The 15,278-nt window shown below is 52.4% G+C and overlaps 1 protein-coding gene across 9 annotated transcripts; it reads left to right on the forward strand.

Annotated features, from left to right (window-relative positions):
- Window positions 1–2,617: 2,617 nt before the first annotated feature.
- On the forward strand, window positions 2,618–15,075 carry LOC125521136 (uncharacterized). Of its 9 annotated transcripts, none has more exons than XR_015612325.1 (6): window positions 2,618–2,925; window positions 10,924–11,078; window positions 11,613–11,761; window positions 13,731–13,812; window positions 14,398–14,502; window positions 14,586–15,075. XR_015612325.1 is itself a non-coding variant. In XM_048686179.2 (6 exons), exons 1-6 carry the CDS (start codon window positions 2,728–2,730, stop codon window positions 14,623–14,625), a joined length of 666 nt encoding a protein of 221 aa, XP_048542136.2. In that variant the 5' UTR covers window positions 2,618–2,727; the 3' UTR covers window positions 14,626–15,075. The 9 variants fall into 9 exon arrangements, 3 of the variants coding, with proteins under 3 accessions (XP_048542136.2, XP_048542138.2, XP_048542140.2); XM_048686179.2 differs by having other exon boundaries at window positions 10,941–11,078; window positions 14,444–14,502; XM_048686181.2 differs by having other exon boundaries at window positions 10,941–11,078; window positions 11,616–11,761; window positions 14,444–14,502.
- Window positions 15,076–15,278: the final 203 nt, after the last annotated feature.

The following is a 15,278-nucleotide window of genomic DNA, read 5'->3' on the forward strand; positions in this document are numbered from 1 at the left end:
GCATGCATACTACATACTACCAGGTACTATGGGAGTATTCGCGTGGTGAAACTCACGCCAACATCCATTGTATGAAAGCATCCACTGTGCATACGTATGCAAAGAAAACAAAATCTTACGGGTGCTCTTGGGGCAGGACCTGGTAGGAGCATGTTCTTTGTTTAGCAATAGTTAGAGCATGTTCAACCAAACCAAGTCAAAAGAAAAATGTTCAACCAAAACTACACATGGTTGGTGGTATTCACCTAAATAGAACCCCAAGTTGTACTAAACAGCTCTAGTTATTTTCTTTCCAATCCAACATATTGTAGTTGTTGGTCTTTTTTTTTGCTGGGATAGTTGTTGGTCTTATGTCAATAGTTTCAGCTTCATTCTCACTTCCACCTTTACCCACTCTCTCCATCTTTTACATTTTTATTATGGGCAATTGATTTTCATCTCTCTTTCCATTTGCCTTCCTTTTTCCCAAGACACCAACTCTTTAGTCAAGATTCAATAGCACACTTCAAGCTTCATCCGAACCTCCTTCCTGACTCTTCAGCCTAGGGCATGTTTGGTTGGTGGCTAACTTTGTTATAGTTTGCCACACTATGTTTGTCAAACTTGTCTAACGAAATACTCAAATTCTTGGTCATATTTTGGCTTGCCTCAGGGCATCTATTCACACCGTTTTGTGTATATGATATGCGAGACTTATTTATCACATAAAGAATCTTGCCTTGAGGCATGGTTAGAACCAAACATTCACCTAACTTGATCAAACGTATACTAATACATTTTCAACGTATCTAATTTTTATTATTTAATGCTATTATATTATCAATCTTAAATACTTTATATGTAATTTTATATCATTTTTGATATTAACCTATTAAGCAGTGTCTAGTGTCAGTTGTTGTTTTCTATTTATTTTTGGCTTTATAGAAAATCTATACCAAACGGATTTCAAATGCTATGAATTTTTTTTATAATTTCTTTTCTCGGCCGTAGAAGTTTCGGGCGAGTGACGGGTCGCCGTGTCGATCCGAGTGCAGTATATATCTATACCGTATTTGATGCGGGATCCTGAAAATGCTCCGATTCAAACGCGGGATGGTGTCAGCTTACGTGTGTGCGTTTTTAAAAAAGGAAGGCTGATCACGTATCCACGCTTATCTTCCGTTGACGCTTTCTTTCCCGCGAACAGAGCACCCAGCCGAATCGATCATTCTCAGCTGGCTCCATATCCGCTCTTTGCTGCTCCGCCGACCCCACCTGCAGAGACCGACTCGGGATCGACCAACCCACCCGTGCCTACATATAAATATACGATACGAATATACGAAGAGATCCCAAGCTTGACCGAGAACGCTGTCGATGCAAAAAAAAAAAAAGCAACAGAACGCTGTACGCAGAACTGGGAGAAAACCAGCCGTCGTGCGCGCCCCACCAACTGAGAACGCTGGAGGCAGGTGCGGGCGAGCGACGCACGACGGATTTCGTATATTTGTGAAAATCAGCAGATGGAGATCTGTTCGTGCTGGTGTGGCGTGTGTGATCTTTCAACAGCAAATCAATCAAGCCGGCAGCAAGGATCGCATAGACTAATGCGTAGGGTCGCAGAGAATCGGAGCAAATAAACAGGCAATGCAATATACTATACGTGACCACAAAGTTTTCCTAAAACCTAAAAAGTGCTCGCGGGCTCTATTGTCTTACGGAGCACACACCCTTCCGCGTCGTCCGATCGAAATCGCGGCCTCAGGTGCTGGGCGGTCTGGGCCGAAAACAAACTATTCACTCACCTCGTTTCTCTGCCCCCGTGCGGCCGTGCCCCACGACCCATTCCTCTCCCTCATCCATGAACTCATCTTCTCCCTCCCCGTGCACACCTTCCTCCGCGCCCCGGCGAGATCCGTTGCGCCCCGCCTCCATCGACCTGGCCACGCCGGAGCTCCTCCTTCCCCAGCCTTCTTCTCCGCCGACGCACCCCACACCCCAGACCGGCAACGAAGCATCCCGCACCGGTGGACGCGCTCCCCCGCCTCTGACCGGCGCCGACGTGGCCCCGCGCCCCGCTTCTCCCTTCCGGCGTCGTCCTGCGCCCCGCCGCATCGATCCCTCGCCAATTTGATGCATCCCGCGGCTGGGACCTTCGATCCCCGTCGGATCCGGGCCCTTCTTGTCCAACGACGACAACAAAAGCAGGCAGCGGCTGCTCCGGCCGCCCCACCGCAGATTCCAACCAGCGCCCCCCTGCTCGCTGTGGACTTGTGAATCCATATGTCAACATGCAGTGGCGGTGCATGGGCTGCGTCGGCAAGGTCGACAAGGCAATGGCCTCCGTGAGAACCTTCTTAGGTACGCATGCATTGCGCAGCCTACCTGGCCTGACCACTCTTACTTGGTTTGCAGGAACATCCAATTTGCTTGATTTTTTGGTTTGACAGGGGTTGAAACGTCGGTGGGAGCCACGTCGGCACTGGAGTCGTGGCCGTGGCGGGCAAGGTGAACCCGGCGGAGCTCTGCCAGTTGCTCAAGAGGAAGACAAGGAAGGATGCCAAGATTGTCCACCTGCTGAAGAATCATAATAAGCAGGTTTGGAAAGGTTGGAGGTGGAACTTGCCGGACATATACTAGGAGTTGACAGATTTTGTTGTACGAGTTTCCAGATCTGCTGTTTTGAGTGTGGGGTTTCCCCCTTTTTCACAAAACTTGCATGGCGATTGATAAGTGCCCAATGTACTGATGCTAGGCTTAACATGGAGACTGCTTACATTTTTATTTTGCTACTCAATGCTAGGCTTAACAGTTAACATGAACTTTTTGCTTACGTGGTTGTTTTACATTCACACTCAATGTATTGATGCAAGCGCAAGCGATCGTCCCGGCGATCTCATGTTTTTTCGCCGATGTACTGATGCAAGATCCTCTACTATCCAGGAGGTACGGATTTGGTTTCATTTTTTTTTTTGTGCCACTACCATCCAACATCACTCAAACTGAAAACTGGGAGTAGAGGAGTATGTTCTGTTTTCTATGTGTAGAGTTGCCAGATATTCAGGTGTGGGTGTGTTTTGTGATTACGAATTGTTGCTAAAACCTCTGGGTAGTGGGTGTGATTTGTGATTATGAACTGTTGTTGCCACGTGGTGTGTCTCTTTGTGTGTGTACTGTTTTCTTGCCACCCACTCGTCAATAGCCATGCCATCATATGGGTCCATGTCACTTCTGCTATTGCCAAGCATGGCATGGCCATTTTATTCTGTTTTTGATGGAGCTTGGTGTGTGTTGTTTCATAGTACTAGGTAACCTGTTGTTATGACCGGCTTGGTCTATTCTAGGAAGAGGCCCACCGGGCATTAGTATTAGGGGCTTAGCCCACAAGTTATCTTAGGCAAGTTATCTTAGGAAAGTTATCTTAGGCTAAAGTTATAAATACTCATGTAAGACATCGTTTGGAGGCAAGCAATAAAGAATATTATTATCTTTTGTTGCCCGGCTCCTAGAGGAGCCGGAAACCCTAGCCGCCGCAGCCAAGCCGCCGCCGCCCTCAACCCTAGCCGCGACGGCGCCCTGCCGCCAGCGCGCCCGTTCCTCGCCGCGTCCACTCCCTCCTTGCCCCTACAACCTACGCAGTAGAGCCGGTAGGAACCCTATTCCTACCAATTTAGTATCCAGAGACACCAGGCCGATCATGTCCCAATCTCCATCACCGCCGCCGCTACCATCCACCTCCATCCGCCCTCGCTGCCGCCGGCCACTTCCACCGCGATGGCGGAGATCGCATCCGGCACCACCATCACCACCGCATCCGGCACCACCATCACCACTGCGCCCATCACCATCGCGGCGGACCCGCCTCCGCTCCTCTCGCCCGAGGAGGTGTCGGGCACCCTGCGGGAGCTTGTCCAGGCGGTCAGGGGTATTACCCTCTACCTCGCCGGGAACCAGCCCCCGCCACCAAGCGCCGGCACCACCACCTACGGGCCGCCGCCGCTACAGTGGCCCGCCCCGGCCTTCCAGGCGCCCTACGGAGGGGCGTCCCAGCCGCCGCTGCTGTTGGTGCACTACTCGGCTGCGGGACAGCCGTGGCCAGCATGGCCGGCCTCCACCGCGCCGCTGGGGGGGCCGCCCCAGCAGCTTCTCCCGGCGGCACCGCCGGTCCCCACGCCGCAGGCGCCGGCGCAACAGCTCCACTAGGCGCTGCCGCCATCGACAGTACCACCACCCGCGCGTAGGGCTACGGGTCGGCCCCTGCACCAGGTGCAGTTTCCACCGTCGCCATCGCCGATCCCCGCTTGGGCGACCGGCTCGTCTCCGGGCCGGTCTACTCCACGGCGCCGGAACACCCGACGCCCTCCCTGCGGTTTGATCACCCCTCCAGCTCGGCGAACTACGCCCCGGCGCTTCCCGACCCAGCATACGCGCCGGCGGCGACTGCGGCCGCCCCCGGGCACGGCGGGCCGACACCCCCTCGCTTCGCCAAACTGGACTTCGCCACCTAAGAGGGCACGGAGGACCCCCTCAACTGGCTCAACCAGTGCGAGCAGTTCTTTCGAGGGCAGCGGACGCTCGCTTCGGATCGTACCTGGCTCGCGTCCTATCATCTTCGAGGCGCAGCGCAGACCTGGTACTACGCCCTCGAGCAGGACGAGGGCGGCATGCCACCGCGGGAGCGCTTCCGGGAGCTCTGTCTCCTCCGTTTTGGGCCTCCTATCCGCGGGAGCCGACTGGCGGCCCTCGGCCGTTTGCCGTTCACATCTACGGTGCAGGACTACGCCGACCGCTTCCAGGCCCTGGCGTGCCACGCGCCGGGCGTCTCCGCGACCCAGTGCCCCGAGCTCTTTGTGGGCGGTCTGCCGGACCATATCCGCGTGGACGTCGAGCTCCGGGATCCCCCCGACCTCCAAACGGCCATGTACTACGCCCGGGCCTTCGAGCAGCGGGCCCAGGCACTGCAGCAGCCACTCGGACGGAGCGGCCGCCAGCCCAGTCGGCCAGCACCGACTTCCTCAGCCCCGGGTCGGCCTCTCCCAGCCGCGACGGCCACACCCCCGGCTGCCACATGGCCCTTTCGTCGGCTGTCACCGGCCGAGCAGCAGGAGCGTCGCCGTCAGGGTCTCTGCTTCAACTGCGATGAGCCCTATACATCGACCCATGTCTGCCCCCGCCTCTTTTATTTAGAGACGGTCGACTACACCGAGGAGGACGACTCGCCCGAACCGTTACATCCGCCTGCGGCGCCCGAGGACGCGGCCGCGGATTCCGCAGCGACGGCGTGCGTCGTCTCCCTTCACGCCCTGGCCGGCATCCGGGACGAGCGGACCATGCTGCTGCCCGTGACGATCCATGGCGAGCGACTGGTGGCCCTGCTGGATATGGGCTCCACACACAACTTTCTGCCCGAGTCAACCATGCGTCGGCTAGCCCTTCCGACGACGGGCGGGGAGCGCCTGCGGATCACAGTGGCGAACGGCGATCGCCTCCGGTGCCATGGGCTAGCCCGCGACGTTCCCATCTCCATCGGCGGCGAACACTTCTCCATCACCTGTGCAGGGATCGATCTGGGCTGCTTCGACTTCATCCTCGGGGTGGACTTTCTCCGGACCCTAGGCCCCATCCTGTGGGATTTCGACGCACTCACAATGACATTCTGGCGGCAGGGCCGCTGCATCCGGTGGGAGGGCATTGGGGGCGCCGCGCCTGCCGTGCCACACCTCCAGCTGGCTGCCGCGTCCTCGGAGGCCGAGCACCCCCTGCTGGATTCTCTTCTGCAGCAGCACAGCGACCTCTTCGACGATCCGCGGGGTCTTCCGCCTGCCCGGGTGTACGACCATCATATTCACCTCGTACCAGGCTCCACTCCGGTGGCGGTGCGGCCCTACCGCTACCCCCAGCTGCAGAAGGATGAGTTGGAGCGCCAGTGTGCCCTGATGCTCGCCGCAGGCATCATCCAGATCTCCACGTCGCCCTTCACGACGCCGGTGCTTCTCGTCCGTAAGTCAGACGGCACATGGCGCTTCTGCATCGACTACCGCGCCCTCAACGCACTCACGCTCAAGGACAAGTTCCCTATACCGGTGGTCGACGAGCTCTTGGATGAGCTCCATGGGGCACGCTTATTCACCAAGCTCAATCTCCGGTCGGGTTATCATCAGGTGCGCATGCATCCGGACGACATCGCCAAGACGGCGTTTCGCACCCACCATGGCCACTTTGAGTTCTTGGTGATGCCTTTCGGCCTGGCCAACGCCCCGGCAACATTCCAGGCCCTGATGAACGACGTCCTTCGACCCTACTTACGGCGGTTTGTGCTTGTTTTCTTTGATGACATTCTTATCTACAGCGCCACCTGGGCCGAACATCTCCAGCACGTCGCCATCATCTTCAACGAGCTTCGGGCGCACCACCTCCACCTTAAGCGCTCGAAGTGCTCGTTCGGGACGCCTACCGTCGCCTACCTCGGCCATGTCATCTCGGCCGACGGGGTGGCTATGGATGCCGATAAGGTGGCGGCCGTCTCCGCTTGGCCGACGCCTCACTCGCCGCGGGCTCTCCGCGGGTTCCTCGGACTCGCCGGCTACTACCGAAAATTTATCCGGGAGTTCGGACTCATCGCGGCGCCCCTCACGCGGTTGCTTCGCCGCGACGCCTTCGCCTGGGACGACGAGGCGACGATGGCGTTCGAGGCCCTCAAGGGGGCCCCGTCCTCCAAATGCCCGACTTCGACCGTCCGTTCGTGGTGGACTGTGACGCCTCGGGCGCCGGGTTCGGCGCCGTACTGTTGGAAATATGCCCTAGAGGCAATAATAAATTAGTTATTATTATATTTCCTTGTTCATGATAATCGTTTATTATCCATGCTAGAATTGTATTGATAGGAAACTCAGATACATGTGTGGATACATAGACAACACCATGTCCCTAGTAAGCCTCTAGTTGACTAGCTCGTTGATCAATAGATGGTTACGGTTTCCTGACCATGGACATTGGATGTCGTTGATAACGGGATCACATCATTAGGAGAATGATGTGATGGACAAGACCCAATCCTAAGCATAGCACTAGATCGTGTAGTTCGTATGCTAAAGCTTTTCTAATGTCAAGTATCATTTCCTTAGACCATGAGATTGTGCAACTCCCGGATACCGTAGGAGTGCTTTGGGTGTGCCAAACGTCACAACGTAACTAGGTGGCTATAAAGGTACACTACGGGTATCTCCGAAAGTGTCTGTTGGGTTGGCACGAATCAAGACTGGGATTTGTCACTCCGTGTGACGGAGAGGTATCTCTGGGCCCACTCGGTAGGACATCATCATAATGTGCACAATGTGATCAAGGAGTTGATCACGGGATGATGTGTTACGGAACGAGTAAAGAGACTTGCCGGTAACGAGATTGAACAAGGTATCGGGATACCGACGATCGAATCTCGGGCAAGTGTCGTACCGATAGACAAAGGGAATTGTATACGGGATTGATTAAGTCCTTGACATTGTGGTTCATCCGATGAGATCATCGTGGAACATGTGGGAGCCAACATGGGTATCCAGATCCCGCTGTTGGTTATTGACCGGAGAGTCATCTCGGTCATGTCTACATGTCTCCCGAACCCGTAGGGTCTACACACTTAAGGTTCGGCGACGCTAGGGTTATAGAGATATTAGTATGCGGTAACCCGAAAGTTGTTCGGAGTCCCGGATGAGATCCCGGACGTCACGAGGAGTTCCGGAATGGTCCGGAGGTAAAGAATTATATATAGGAAGTGCTATTTCGGCCATCAGGACAAGTTTCGGGGTCTCCGGTATTGTACCGGGACCACCGGAAGGGTCCCGGGGGTCCACCGGGTGGGGCCACCTGCCCCGGGGGGCCACATGGGCTGTAGGGGGTGCGCCTTGGCCTACATGGGCCAAGGGCACCAGCCCCAAGAGGCCCATGCGCCAAGAATCAAGGGAGAGGAAGAGTCCTAAAGGGGGAAGGCACCTCCGAGGTGCCTTGGGGAGGAGGGACTCCTCCCCTGGCCGCACCCTTCCTTGGAGGAAGGGCCAAGGCTGCGCCTCCCCCCTCTCTCTTGGCCCTATATATAGTGGGGGGAAGGGAGGGCAACCAACCCAAGCCCTGACGCCTCCCTCTCCCTCCCATGACACATCTCCCTCCTCCCGCAGCGCTTGGCGAAGCCCTGTTGGAATCCCGCTACTTCCACCACCACACCGTCGTGCTGCTGGATCTCCATCAACCTCTCCTTCCCCCTTGCTGGATCAAGGAGGAGACGTCGCTGCTCCGTACGTGTGTTGAACGTGGAGGTGCCGTCCGTTCGGCGCTAGGATCATCGGTGATTTGGATCACGACGAGTACGACTCCATCAACCCCGTTCTCTTGAACGCTTCCGTGCGCGATCTACAAGGGTATGTAGATCCACTCCTCCCTCGTTGCTAGATGACTCCATAGATAGATCTTGGTGACACGTAGGAAAATTTTGAATTTATGCTACGTTCCCCAACACGTACTTCATCAGGGCGATGGGCCCCTCGCCTTCTTCAGCCGGCCTTTCGCTCCGCGCCATCTTAAGTTGGCCGCTTACGAGCGGGAGGTCATTGGCCTCGTCCAGGCCGTGCGTCATTGGCGGCCATACTTGTGGGGGCGGACCTTCCACATTCGCACGGACCACTACAGCCTGAAGTTCTTGCTGGATCAACGGCTGTCGACCGTTCCGCAGCACCAGTGGATCAGCAAGCTCTTCGGCTTCGACTTCTCCGTCGAGTATCGGCCGGGCCTTCTTAACACCGTGGCCGACGCGCTGTCCCGTCGCGATTCCGACCTCGCGCCACCCGCCGACGCGTCCGTCGGGACGGCCCTGTGCATCCGCTTCGGGCCATCGTTCGGTCTCTTCACCGACATTCGACGCGCCACTGCGACGGCCGATGACGCCGCAATTCTTCAGCAGCAGCTCGCGGCCGGCGACTTGGAGGAGCCCTGGCGCTTCTCTGACAGACTGCTCCTCCATGGGCGCCGGATCTTTGTTCCGGCGCATGATGATCTCCGTCACCAGGTGTTACAGCTCGCTCACTCGGCGGACCATGAGGGTGTGCAGAAAACCCTCCATCATCTTCGCGCCGACTTCTACATCCCTGGCGATCGTGCCCTGGTCCGCGACTGGGTTCGGTCCTGTCAGACTTGCCAGCGCAACAAGACAGAGACCCTGAGGCCGGCGGGGCTCCTTCAGCCCTTGGAGGTGCCGTCTCAGGTTTGGGCGGATATCTCCTTGGACTTCATCGAGGGCCTTCCCAAGGTGGGGGGCAAGTCCGTCATCCTCACGGTGGTCGATCGCTTCTCTAAGTACGCCCACTTCATCGCGCTGGGCCATCCGTACACGGCGGCGTCCGTGGCCCGGGCCTTCTTCGACGGCATAGTCCGTCTACACGGGTTCCCGACGTCGATCGTCAGTGATCGGGACCCAGTCTTCACGGGCCATGTCTGGCGCGACCTCTTCAGGATGGCGGGTGTCCAGCTCCGCCTGAGTACGGCGTTCCATCCTCAGACAGACGATCAGTCTGAGGTGGTTAACAGGGTCATTGCCATGTATTTGCGTTGTGTGACAGGTGATCGGCCTCGCGCTTGGGTGGACTGGCTCTCTTGGGCGGAGTACTGCTACAACACTTCTTATCACTCCGCCCTGCGCGCGACGCCATTTGAGGTGGTCTATGGTCGACCACCCCCGCCTATACTTCTGGTCGACCCGGCGACGGCTCGGACGGCGGTTGCGGGTGACCTTATCCTCACCCGTGATGAGATGTTGGCTGAGGTCCGTCAGCGTCTCCTTCAGGCCCAGCAGACGGCCAAGCACTACTACGACGATCATCATCGCGAGGCGGAGTTCGCAGTAGGTGACTGGGTGTGGCTGCGTCTTCTCCACCGCTCTACGCAGTCACTGGACCCGCGCGCAAAGCGCAAGCTTGGTCCTAGCTACGTCGGGCCCTTCCCTGTCGTGGAGCGCATTGGGAAGGTGGCCTATCGTCTTCAGCTTCCAGCCCGCGCCCGCATCCACGACGTGTTCCATGTGGGGCTGCTCAAGCCTTTCCGTGGCGAGCCACCGGCGGCTCCCCGGGCGCTTCCTCCAACCGCCGATGGTCGCATTCTTCCAGAGCCAGCAAAGGTGTTGCAGACTCAGCTCTGTCGTGGCGTCTGGTTCGTCCTAATTCAGTGGGCGGGCCTTCCGGAGGAGGAGGCTACTTGGGAGCAGCGTGAGGATTTCCGTCAACACTATCCAGACTTTCAGCTCGAGGACGAGCTGTTTGCGCAGGCAGGGAGAGATGTTATGACCGGCTTGGTCTATTCTAGGAAGAGGCCCACCGGGCATTAGTATTAGGGGCTTAGCCCACAAGTTATCTTAGGCAAGTTATCTTAGGAAAGTTATCTTAGGCTAAAGTTATAAATACTCATGTAAGACATCGTTTGGAGGTAAGCAATAAAGAATATTATTATCTTTTGTTGCCCGGCTCCTAGAGGAGCCGGAAACCCTAGCCTCCGCAGCCAAGCCGCCGCCGCCCTCAACCCTAGCCGCGACGGCGCCCTGCCGCCGGCGCGCCCGTTCCTCGCCGCGTCCACTCCCTCCTTGCCCCTACAACCTACGCAGTAGAGCCGGTAGGAACCCTAGTCCTACCACCTGTTTTGAAGTGAGTAATCAGCATGGGCGGTGATAGATGTTAGATTCTTAGCGTTAATGAGAGATGAAAATGTCACATATATATGGTCTATTGCTTGCATACAGGGAAGACCGGTTAGGAACCGGTTAATTTTGCCCTGCTGTTTATGTTCCTTCCTCACCACAGTTCTTCTCTGTCCACCCATATGTGAAGAATAAAAAACTTCCGTACACTGGAATATGAACTCCACTCAATGGATTTCGAAGATGCAGTTTTAAATCCTTTTTGATTTTTCCAGTGCTTGCCGATTTAAAGGAGGGCGACGGTGAGGACTGCACGGACAAGCAGTGGCGAGTGGGACATGCACGAGGACCTATTTGCTGCTCCGAGAGGGACATTGAAGGAACTAGAAGTGGATGGTACAGTGACACCACGTTCGTTCGTCTCCATGAGGTAAATCCTTTCTCTTTCTCCATGACGTCTGAACTATTTTTTGTGGTGCGGCAAACCATTACTCTGCCTCGAAGTCGGCATTATATTGGTGATGTTTAAGAGGGGTGCAGGGTGGGCAGTTGCCAGGCAGAGGCTACGAGTTGCCAGATATGCGGGCGTGGGTACCTAGATATGCAGTTGCCAGATATGTGGGCGTGTGCCCCCCCTTTTGAGAAAACTTGCATAACAATTGATAAGTAGTTGCTTGTTTTTGCTTTTCAACTTGCCTAATGTTTGTTACTTAGTTTCCTGACATGGTTCATAATTTGCTTTTAATGGTTTTGTTACTTAGGTGGCTTTGAGTTTTGCCAAAATTTGCCCAGCACTCTATAGGTAGTTGCCTCAGTTAACACACAAACTTTGCTCATGTGCTATTTTTCCTTCACATTTTCGTCATATGGTTCATAACTTGCTAGTTCTTTGTAGTTAGTGTCCTGGAAGTTTCATGCAAGCCACCTAAATATGCATTTCATGGTGTTGTTTTCTCCTTTTTAGCAGGAAAAATGGCTGGGACGAGCAAAAAACGCAATTGGGAAGAACATCCTGCGGCTTCTCCTGATCCTGACCATGATTCATTTGCTGACAATGATTCATCTTCTTCCATTGGAGAGCAACACACAGAGGGGGAATATGACAAGCTGCGGGTAAGCTCCCCCCGTTTAACCATACACATACTTTTTTTTCAAGCACCTCACACACATATATCGAAGTTCACAAACACAACACACACATAATCATTTAGGGGTTAGGCAAGTCCACACTACTAGACCAGGCTTGACACACAGAACAAAGCAAGTTAAATACACATTATAGATCACATAATGTTAGGCACAAATCTAGGGGGAGGGATAGGGGTTGTGTGTCAAGCAAATCACACATGTCAAACAGGCAAGTCACATTCAAATGTCAAGCAAGTAACATACTCAACACTAGCAAGTCACATTTAAATGCCAAGCAAGTTACATACTCAACACTAGATGCAATGCAAGTAAGCTCCTTTTCTTTCCCCTTTGTTTGACATTTGAGTAGGGTGTAGGACTTGCTTTACATTTGAATGTGACTTGCTAGTGTTAAGTGTGTGACTTGCCTATTATTTTTTGGCAAACTCTGTGACTTTGCATGTTTCTGAACGTGTGATTCACCTGAGACACCATCCTGTTCTGGAGCTTAGTTCCTTACTATCTAAGGGGGGTCAAGTGTTCTCGATTACCCGATTTTGCATTTGAACTTGCCTAAAAAACCTTAGTATGCTTAAAGAGCCCAGTAGGCCGGTTAATGACAACATATCACAAATTGCTTAATGACAACATATCACAATTATTTTTCCAATTGATTACAGTAAAATTGAATATAAAGAGCCCAGTAGGTCGGTTAATGACAACATATCACAAATTGCTTAATGGTAGCGCCGGATTTGCTTAAACAAGCAGATAGAAGCCGCTGCCCTTTTTTCGGCCAGAACCATTTTTGTACAGAAGCAAACTAAGAATGGCAGGCTTCTGTGATTTTAATTTCTCCCACCCGTTACATTTTCTCTTAAAAGCGCCCCAATAGTTGCTCACACTTCACTCCTTCACATCAAGTTCTAGCACGCACGAGCACATATGAGTTGCTTACTGGCAACACTGATTTTGTTTAACCAAACCTTAGAAATTGCTGCTCTTTTTTTTCAACACACTTCTAGTACAACAGGCAACCTAGGAAAAATATCAAGGGGTTTCTCTGCATTTACAACAGCCAGTAGTTGGACAAAGAAAATCGAAACAGTTATCATGTACTGACAGGACTTGTTTATTGTCAATTTTTGATTTGCTTAAAAGACCGCTATAGTTGCTCACACTTTCCCCCTACACATCAAATTCTAGCATGCGCGAACACACAAGAGTTGCTTACTGCCAACACCGATTTTGCTTAAACAAGCCCTAGAACTTGGCTGCTCTATTTTTGTTTTCTCAACACATTCCTAGTACAAAAAGTAACCTAAGAAAAGCATTAAGGGGTTTCTCTGGTTGTACAACAACCAGTAGTTGGAGAAAGAAAAATGGAACAGTTTTCATGCACCTTCAGACTTTCTTTTTGTCAATACTTGATTTGCTTGAAAAACCGATATAGTTGCTCACTAATTTGCCTTAACAACACAAAGTTGCGTTGAACATGAACTAGGACTTCCAATTTAGCATGGCATTTTCTTCTTCCCACAAAGTAACTTGTGTACTTAATTTGTAGGCAAGTCCGGGTTCATGTTTAAGCAACTTGTGTGTCATTTCGGCTCACACTCATGAGCCTCATGCCTTCATGCATATATATGATCTATTTTGCTGCCTTCCAGAAATCTGGCTAATTTTTGTCTTGGGAAGGAAATAGCCATTTGCGATTTGCCTTAACTAGTAGAAATTGCTTCCTACTGATTTACAAGCATGTACTTAGTATTGGCTAGCTTATGGCTATGGCCAGCAAAACTTGATTTGCTGCATGGTGATGCACGCAAAGGAAGATGTTGTTGACAATTAATTCATGCGATGGATTTAGTCATTGGACATCATAAGTACTTGCAAGTAGAACTGTAGAAGAAAATTTAATTACATGCATTTTTCTGGTCGTGCTTGATTGCAGGCAAGTCCTGGTCCATGTTCAAGCAACTTGTGTGTATTTAGACATGGCTGGGAAACTTGTAGGCAAATTGCCTACAAACCAGGTAGCAGTTGCTCTTGACTTCTACTTTTTTTCTTTTCTTCGGCAAAGCTAATGAGTTGGCTGTAGAATCTATGGAAATTGCCTACCAACCCAGTACGAGTTGCTACCTTTTTCAATCTCATATTTTGAAAAGAAAAACCTAGAGTTTGCCTGGATATACCATGCAAATTGCTTAGATCATGCCTACAACTACAAATGCATTTGGCCAAGGGGACACCAACTTGATGTTCTACAGAATATAGGGCAACATTTCCCCTGGAATTTGTAGGCAATTGCCTTCTATCTACTAGTAGTTGCTCCTTACTTCCACTTTCTTTTATCTTTTTTTTTCAAGGCAAGCAAGCTAACCAGTTTGCTGCAGAATCTATGGAAATTGCCTACAAAACCAGTGTGAGTTGCTATCTCTTTAAATCCCTCTTTATAAACAAAAACCTGGAGTTTGCCTGGATATACTACACGGTTTGCTTTGTTCGGAGCACATTTTTGCCTAAACCTAGGAATGATATGGGAGTTACACAAACCTCTGAGCAAAAGAGATGCCCCACAACTTTTATTGCTAGATCATGTTTTTCTTCCTCTATGGCAGGAACAGTTTTTTTGACTTTTTTCATCGAATTAAACTCCTAAACCAGGGGGATGGGGGTGTCCTGAAGGAGGGGGAGGAGGTTAGCCATGAGTGCGCCGGGTACCTGTAAGTCAGAGTTTGATGAGAGTTCTTTTTGTTTTTTTTCTGCAGCTATTTATGTGCTAATGGCATTGAAGCTATGGAACTAGATCTGGGAGGAAGAAGATGACCAAGAACGTATGCGGCTAGGGAGCTCTTTGTGTGCTAATGGAGTTGGAGCTATGCAACTAGATCTGGGAGGAAGAAGACGAGCAAGAAACAAGATAGGCTCTGGTAGGCAGTGTGGGATAGGCTCTGGTAGACAGTGAGGGGGCGTGAGAGGCTTTTTTGTGCGATCGGTGTTGGGCACCTTGGGGGACCAGACATGTGCGCTTACCTTTTTGATGGGAGGGGGACAAAAACTTTCCTAAAACAGGTGTGTGCCACGGGATGCTAGGGAGCACACGTTTGCTCCCTAGACACGTCCCAAAGTTTTTCATGAGGGCACTCGCAAGTTCCTTCCGGCGTCCTTCTACGGACACCGAACAGGAGGACCAGTCCACGGACACGGATGCGAGGATGGTCATCCAATGCTATTTTGTATATGTCTATTAGTAAAGGACAATTTAAAATTTAAACATAGATAAAAACGGCGCGCCAGATCACACTAGCGTCAGAGCGCATGCCCGATCACAATCAAAAAGAGGCAATGCTTAGTTTTTACATGTCCGAATCCAAAAGAACATCAGTCCGGCAGTCCGTGCAATTTTCTGCCCTAGGGAGCCTCCGCCTCCATCACGTTCTCATTGTCCGCCACCATCAACTCATCTTTTTGTTGATGGAACATCTGGTAGCGGGTGGAT

This window comes from Triticum urartu, chromosome 7A (assembly GCF_056163025.1).
Source record: "Triticum urartu cultivar PI428250 chromosome 7A, HENAU_Tu73, whole genome shotgun sequence".
Taxonomy (NCBI): Eukaryota; Viridiplantae; Streptophyta; class Magnoliopsida; order Poales; family Poaceae; genus Triticum; species Triticum urartu.